Raw genomic sequence first — 8,373 nt, forward strand, 5'->3', positions numbered from 1 at the left:
TGAAAAACTTATATGCACTACATTATGAAACGGAGGGAATACTTCATGCAAATCTCTTGGCTCGAGGGAGATATGAAGAATCAAAGTTAAAAAATCTCTTACATTATGAAGCCCATAAACTATAATTAATAGTTTACTGGTATTTTAGAGTATTCTAGTTGTTTTTAGATTTTACGCATCTGTTTTATCCGGCCAAATGAACTAACTCAACAGATTTGATTAGTGATGCCCGAACTAATCTGCTAAACATGTAGTATTACCTCTGCAAGATTAACGCAGTGTCACCGGCAGATGCGCACTGTGCAGGCTACAGTGGCAGTGTGTCTTTACCGCGCGTTGCTGTGGGAAATTTTCTCTATCTTCTGGAGATGTATATATAACAAAAAACGAAGGCAATGATAGAATGAAGAAAAAAAAAGGCATGACACCAGGCGAGGCATTGCGTGAAAAAGCTTTAGCAATTACTTTCCATGTTGAAGTTAAACTTTCATCAATTAAATGTCATAACTCAAATTTGACAATAGCAGATTGACGGTTCGCATGCAAAATACAGTTACGACATTATGGTTGAGATAATTTCTCGCAGAAAAAATAGGCAACGGAAAAAGTTAAAGCAATTTGAGAGTCGCGCGCTGAAAATTAATGTACACACATAAAATGGGGTTGAAAGTACAATATATTCAATGAAAAGAAACGAAAAGTTGCATAGTTGAACAGTTTCTAAAGTCTCTGTAGCCGGGGATGCATTCTAATATAGGCAAATATCTATTGTGTGTGCCGAAGAGGCATGCTTAGTTGAAGCATCAACTTAGCAGTCAAAGAACCTACATGCAATGTAAGTATATATCAGACAAAAAAGAATTGAAAGCAACTGCGATGGAGATGAGATAAACAATCATTAATAGTAGTGATCCCTTTCCTGAAACAAATTTAACTGTGTCCAAGTATATATCGGATTATCTATCCGTCTCTTGTGGGGAAAAAATATTTAACTGAATCCAAAAATTGCTTACCACTATCGCCAGCGCATGAACAAAGGGGGATGCACCTGTCCATACAACCAGTTCTAAAAACACAAAAGGAGTTTAGGGCATCGATCGACTCATCATACTGTGCAACAAATTAAGGCGGAGTGGAGAAAATGTATCCAGAGAGGAATTGACTGGCCTACACATGTTGTCGGCATCAACCCATGGTTTAAGGCCGAGAAGAAAAACAGTATACAGCAGAGAGGATTTCCAAATGACATCTACATGTTGTAGGCATCATAGAGTAGACACCCATGGTGGCGGAGCCTCCGGACAGGCTTCTTCATATGAGGCATGGTGAAGGCTTGATGGGAATAAAACTCAAGGAAATCTGTGGTCTTCTCTTACCCCAATAGTTTCCACATATCAGATCAAACATGGCCAGGAACTCGTCCTCCACCATGCTTAGCTCCTGGTCCAACTTCATGTGATGTTGAACTTGTGGTCGTGAAATTGTGGTGAGACTGTTGTAGAACGGCCACATGTGCGGCTTCTGTAAGACGATGATGCCGGCCGACGACTCGTAGTCCGCGGAGTCGTATGAGTTACACTCTGTTTCTGCTGATGGCTCTTCCTGGTGTTGTTGACCCCTCACCGGCCCTGTCGGCAGCCTACTGTCAGCGCCAGGCCGTAAGTAGTTGTAGTAGTAGGTCATCCTAGTGGCAGTAGGCTTGCGGTGGAGCGTGAGGGTGAGCAGGGCCCCCGATGCTGGTGAGCGGGTAGGTGAGGAAGCCCCGCTGCTCAACGGCGAGGTGGACCTGGAGATACTGCTACTGTTGGTGCCGGTGTCGATGGCTTAGGGAGATGGTGACGACGACTTCTAGAGAGGAAGTGAGGGTGCCGCAATGGAGGAGGAGGCTGTGGAAGTCTCCGCTGCTACTGGAGGCATATACGCACGGTTCGAAGAACATAACCGCGATCGATATGATACTGAGGAGGAGGCTGATGTATTCATAGGGGATGAAGCCCAAGGAAGATGAGCCGAGGGGCCTCGCGGGGGAGCCGTGTGTGCGTTGCTTATCCTCCATGTGGAAGGAGAAGAGATAGTGAGATTTTATGGAGATTAAAGAAGGCGATGAGGGAGTCGTAAATCAAGAGGCGTTCCCATCAATTATTCTCAGGGAAAAAAGAGTGCTGCCGTGAAGACAGGAAACATTGCGTCGCGGAGGAAAATCTTTTGTATAAAAGAAAAGGATGGCATCAGTATGGGTGATGAGGTAGTGGGGCCGCTGATGTGGACAGTCTGCATGTCAAGAGAATTAGCTTAGTGGGGATGATCTATTTATGTATTATAGATTATAGATCTGGACCACCACCCATCAACCTACGGAGAGCATCGTCATCGTCAGGTAAGTCAATTTTCGAACGCCTGCGCTGCTCCTTCTCTCACACCCTTCGCACAGTTTTTTTTTAAGCGTCCCCTTCGCACAGTTGGTTGAAACAACCTAGCAGTTGTTCCGGCCATATACGCCTATGAACCCTAGAACCTATATTCCTAGAAAACAAATCGGGGGACAACGAACTGACATGTGAGAATCACGAGATCTTGTGAAACGGACAGGATAAAGTCCTCCGAGGCCGCCGTCCACCATAAAGTCACTTCTGCACCATATTGCCTTTTGGTGTAAAATTGTTAATTCTTATGATTCGTTAGAAATAATAAGTTGCCATATTTTTCTAGATTATTTTATATATAATACATATACTTTGTTCTTCACGTTTATGACAAGCTAAACGAGTCGAGCCAATTGAATCCGCGCTCGTTATTTTAACAAGCCGAGCCGACCGACTCGTTATCTTAACGAGCTCTAACCGCTGGAGCCGAGCTACACATGGGCGAAGCATAGAACTCCCTTTAACTTTGCATGCGCAGAACGGACAATTTTCTTTACAAACTCAAAACTTCAAATTGTCTTAGTTAAGCCGTGTAATTGATTCATGACACATCTATATTATCAGCTTTATTTCTACGGGACCTTTAAATGTAGAATCCATATTGGTGCGTTTTGAAGACTTTATTTTATTTACTTCATACTTGCCATGGGTGATTTATGATCGATGTTGCTGCTACTGTACTGGTTGGTGATTTTCAAAACTGGACTATCTATGTTTGTCCATAACCACAGACAAGATTTCCTTCCTAACAGTCGGCAAGCTCTTTATCCCAGGGCGTTCCGACATTGCTCAGGCACTGTGGAAATGGGAGAGGGATACAGGAGGCTCCGCGCTCCTGATCTCTGTGTCGAGCACTGAACAGCGCTCCGGCGCAGGAACGCGTGGTCGCTCCCGCTCACATGATTCACTAATCTGCCACATCTGCAGATGTCATCCTGAAGCTGTAAATCGTGTACCAAAAGGTTTCCAGGCAAGAAACCACCGGCTAAAGTGCCAACTTCCTTGCCCCGGTAAAATCATCAACAAGTAGGATTGGTAAAAAGGAACCGTCTCTTCACTGCAACTTAGATAGAGGTGCGCATGGTAGGAGAGAGATGACGTGATTGGAGCCTTCAAGGGAGTAAGTTTGAAACATTGGGTAGTACTACTGCAGTTACAGGATTCGAGCAGGAGATGCCCCAAGAACTCAACATGAATGCTATATAGGTTAGTGCCAGAGCAGTCAAAGAAGCGCCAAACGTACCAGTCTGAAGGTGATACCAAATCCAGAGAGTGGTGGACTGCAATGTATGTAAATCAATCCATAGAGTGATCGATGGTATCTGACAAACAATGGAATGCTTCATTAGCAACGGAAATGCATGCAGAGAACAAACTCTGAAGAAACTGTGCCGCTGTGGTACAAAAAGAAGGGGAAAACGATGTAGTTGTGCAAGTGCCCTTGTCTTATGACTCTTATCAGAATCAGCTCATATAGTCATCAAAATACTTCACAGATGTTATTGCTACACTGGTGCACTAGTACAGATGAAGTTTCAGTTTACTTTCTGAAGATGTGAGTCATACTGAAGAACATAGCCACTTCACAGGTCAAGAAATGTTAATCAGTGTAGTTAATCTAAAAGAGCGAAAGGAAAATGTTAGCCAGCGTATAGATTGCATAGCACCTGGAGCACAACAACATCCTGGACCTGATTGCGATGCAGAAAATAACTGCATGAATGGATCTCTGGATTATTAACCCTTCAGCCAAGGACTAAGCAGAGTATTTCACTTCACCTTTCACAACTTGGCAGCTCCAGCCAAGCGAACCCACATTGATGGACATCCAATCCTTTGCTTTCATTCTCCCTTGACTGCTAGCATACCTGCATTAGGTTTAATTTTGAAATTTCTTGGTAACCTTATATTTCTCTCATACTGCTTACGAGTTATGACATGATTGGTGCAGAAGTACATCACTAAAAATTGTATCTGTTCTCCCAGCCGATGTTTTACTGCATGAAGAATGGGATTACAAGGTTATCCATCTTCTCTCTTCTCTCGAGCTCATCCTTCTCAGCAATCTGCTTCACCGTAGTCCACCCTTTTCTTGTCCGCTTCCTTGAACTGCCGGCTGCCTGAGTACAAGAATCACCTGGTGCAGATTTGGTATTCGAAGCTGACTTGCTATAGGTTCCAGGGGCCTTGCCAGCAACTGGACCACAATTCAGCGCTTTGCTGTTCAGTGTACTTGTAGTCTTCAATGGTTCTGCTGAACCTGTTGGCGCAGTCACTTCTGCCAGTTTGTTCTTCTGAGGAGTAACAAAGCTTGAGCCAAGTAGAAATTCTGCTTGCGAAGTGACATCGGGTTCACATGTTGTTGTGCTTTTAGAAGCACCGGGCTCAATTCCATTCATACATTTATCATGTGCGCTTTCTTCTTCAATTTTCAGTGGGATGTCTTCATGTCCAGCCGCTAACTGAGCATGATCCACCTTTGAAAAAGCTGCTCCTTTCTCCATTTTAGAATCTTCAGGAAGATTAGATTTTGGCCCATTACCTTGTTTATCTTTTTCAAGACTAGATGTTTTCAACCTGGATGATTCTAGTTGTGAGGCTGCTGTTAAAGAATGTTCAATCTCTTTTTCATTAGCTACTGTTGGCACGTTCATGTTGTCTCCTTTCAACATTATTCTGGTGATAACAGGCTTCCTTGATGATAACGGGCCATTCACGGTACCCTTTCCACTACCCCGTATTAGGTTTTGGTGTGCAGTTGAAGCCTGTCTGTAAGATTGATTCACACCTGCAATATTTGAATAATCTTTCTTCAGAGGTCCATATAAGGCCTATTGATATGGACAAAGGAGATAAACACACTACAGATTGGTGATGTTTTTTACAGAGTTGGTGTTAGTGTTGTGAGTTAAATATATTCTGAAGGACCTTTTTGCAAACTTGCTAAATGAAAGGAGTCTTAATGTGCTGTTGTGAGCTAAACACATAATTCCAAATATTCCTCAGACACAAAAGTTTTTATCAGCATTACTACAAACTGAAGGCACATTAAAAAAAATGATACATACGTACATACATAGCACTATAACAGATCTGAGATCAAAGGTTAAGCAAGCCAGACAAACTTTGCGATAATCTGCTCTGAGCTGGAATAATCATACAACATTCTCAGCATGGTTTTTTTATTTCAACTTCTTCTATGCTAGTACGCTCACATTTTGACAATACAAGGATCCAGAACAATTAGCTAAGGTGCATTTTGGTAAAGAACCAATGTAACATGCAAAATGTTGGTCCTGCAAAATGGACGACCAATAACCTTCCCACCTTTTCCCTCGCTTTTGTGTAGTTTACTGTTTTGAAGACAAGATGTTACACTTAAATTGGCATGTTCAATCATTCTTTTGTCCTTGCATCTAAATATTATCTGTACCAGACAGATTGCTCTCATTGAATGAAACATGTTTTCGAAGCTATAGGAGACAATATCTCAGTAACAGTGGGTGCTGAAAACAGAACAGAAATCACTGCAATAAAGTGGTACCATTAATCAATGTAAGTCAACAAAAAATGTTGTTTTGTGAGTATCAGGAGTTTTAGCAGAAATCCAATAGGTGCTTCAACTGATATATAGTATTGAGAACCTTTGAGAAAGGTACTTGCAAGTCCAAGGAAATATGGATCCAGCAAGATTATTTATTGTACAGCATAGTTAACACAATACTTCATGTGTAGAGCCAATTTCAACATGTCAACTGATATGCGTATATACTGATACTTGGTTCCTTGGATAAGTTGGCTTGCTCTTAGGATTTCAGGATGGTGGAACCATACTTCTAACAGCTCCAGCTGGCAGCAACTCTGCCTATGATATGCTGCTGGTACTATATGGAAGGAAGAGAGGAAAGCATAAATCGAACAAATAATTCAGCACGACTGACGATTGGAAGGAACAAATCAGGAGTTCAGCAAGGAGAAGAGAGGATGAATACATAGCAAGGGAGACAGGAGGGCAGATGAGAATATCACTCAGGAGGGTGGCAAAAACGGCCGGTGCTGTGGCTCCCAGTCACTGCGGCATTGGCCTGGCAAGGCTAGGTTTGCAACACCCAGGAGGCGACTTGAATACTTGATCTGGAGGCTCCGCGGGCAGGGACTAGGATTTTGAGTCGCTCGTGCCAAGGGGATCAACTTATCGAAATTAGTCAGCGACTAGTCAACCAGCCACTTGACTGCCAACTAGTCTGGTCGACGTGCCCAGTCGACACCTATGGTAGGACCGGTACACTGTCACCCGACTCTTAATCATTCGGCCGAAGTTTCTATTAGATATTTAAAATGAGCCTTTCCATGTAAAAAAAGTGAAAACAAAATTGAGATACATCTCATTCACTCAATAACACTCTGTTACAGGTTTGCCTATGTGAACCAAAGTACAAAGTTCAGTTAATAAGCCTAAAACTTTCTCATTTCTCCAATCAAAGATTATGAGCAACGGACTAACAGTCAACCTAACAGAGAAAACATTTGCTGAATTGATTGTTCGAAAACTCATACAATGTGTTTGTTCCCCGAAGTCTCAGTTTGCCACATCACAAGATGCAGACATGCTACTTTGCTAGAACAAGCATTTGTCTGAAAACAATGTCCGTCGATCAAACCGGACAGCGCCAGACACATATCTGTCGTCGACGACACCAGACAACGCCACCAGCCTGCGCCCGTCGATCAAACCGCGTCCACACACTGAGAGTCCACTGCTCCACGTCGCCGAGACCCATCGTCTTCAATGCGGTTGATGTAACACCGCTCCACCGGTTGGCCTCTCCAGTGAACCACTGCTCTAAGACGATGCCCAAGGAGGGAGAACGGCACCAAAGTGACCCAGACCTAGGGTTTCCCCTGGAACAACTGCCACTTAGAGGAACAGGGGCACGCCATCTGCAACTGCCGACGTACCCAAGCGGGGCCCACCGCCACATAGCTCTCACAACGATGCCTTCAAGAAGAACACAACGCCAAGAGCGTCGTCGCCACCCTAGGGTTTTCACCCAAGAGAACGTGAGGCGGGAAAAGGTGGGGCGGACCCGAGCGACGTCTCCATGAAGAAAAACGGCACCCTCAGGTGTCGTCGCTGCCGTGGCCGGCAGGAGCCGACCTGAGAATTATCTCAATCCGCATACCCACCTCCCGCTCTGTTGGGGAACGCAGTAATTTCAAAAAAATTCTACGCACACGCAAGATCATGGTGATGCATAGCAATGAGAGGGGAGAGTGTTGTCTACATACCCTCGTAGACCGTAAGCGGAAGCGTTATGACAACGCGGTTGATGTAGTCGTACGTCTTCACGATCGACCGATCTAGCATCGAAGGTACGACACCTCCGCGATCTGCACACGTTCAGCTCGGTGACGTCCCGCGAACTCACGATCCAGTAGAGCTTCGCCTAAGCACCGCTTCAATATAAACGAGGTGGATTATGGTGGAGGGGGGGCACCGCACACGGCTAAAAGATCAATGATCAACTTGTGTGTTCATGTGGTGCCCCCCTCCCCCGTATATAAAGGAGTGGAGGGGTAGGGCCGGCCCTCTCTATGGCGCGCCCTGGGGGAGTCCTACTCCCTCCGGGAGTAGGATTTCCCCCTTTCCTAGTAGAAGTAGGAGCCCTTCCAAGTAGGAGTAGGAGAGGAAGGAAGGAGAGAGGGAGGAAGGAAAGGGGGGCCGCCCCCCTACCCAATTCGGATTGGGCTTGGGGGAGCGCGCCTCCCTCTTTTCCCTTCCCTATCCTTTATTCCACTAAGGCCCAATAAGGCCCATATACTTTCCGGGGGGTTTCGGTAACCTCCCGGTACTCCAGAAAAAATGCCCGAACCACTCGGAACCATTCCAATGTCCAAATATAGGCTTCCAATATATCGATCTTTATATGTCGACCATTTCGAGACTCCT

General features: G+C 44.7%; 1 protein-coding gene across 1 annotated transcript; it reads right to left on the bottom strand.

Annotated features, from left to right (window-relative positions):
* Positions 1-4,417: 4,417 nt before the first annotated feature.
* LOC147957440 (uncharacterized) lies at positions 4,418-7,204 on the bottom strand. The gene is made up of 2 exons (XM_087531702.1): positions 7,171-7,204; positions 4,418-5,211 (listed from the first exon to the last, which is right to left on the bottom strand). The coding sequence occupies exons 1-2, from the start codon at positions 7,202-7,204 to the stop codon at positions 4,418-4,420; spliced, it is 828 nt and encodes a 275-aa protein (XP_087387828.1).
* Positions 7,205-8,373: the final 1,169 nt, after the last annotated feature.

Source organism: Triticum urartu, chromosome 7A (assembly GCF_056163025.1).
Source record: "Triticum urartu cultivar PI428250 chromosome 7A, HENAU_Tu73, whole genome shotgun sequence".
In the NCBI taxonomy this organism is placed as follows: domain Eukaryota; kingdom Viridiplantae; phylum Streptophyta; class Magnoliopsida; order Poales; family Poaceae; genus Triticum; species Triticum urartu.

Coding starts and splice junctions, on each gene's coding strand:
- LOC147957440 (XM_087531702.1), bottom strand. CDS start 7,204: ATGGGTCTCGGCGACGTGGAGCAGTGGACTCTCA. Junction 5,212..7,170: donor CGTGGAGCAGTGGACTCTCA/GTGTGTGGACGC, acceptor CAAATATTGCAG/GTGTGAATCAATCTTACAGA.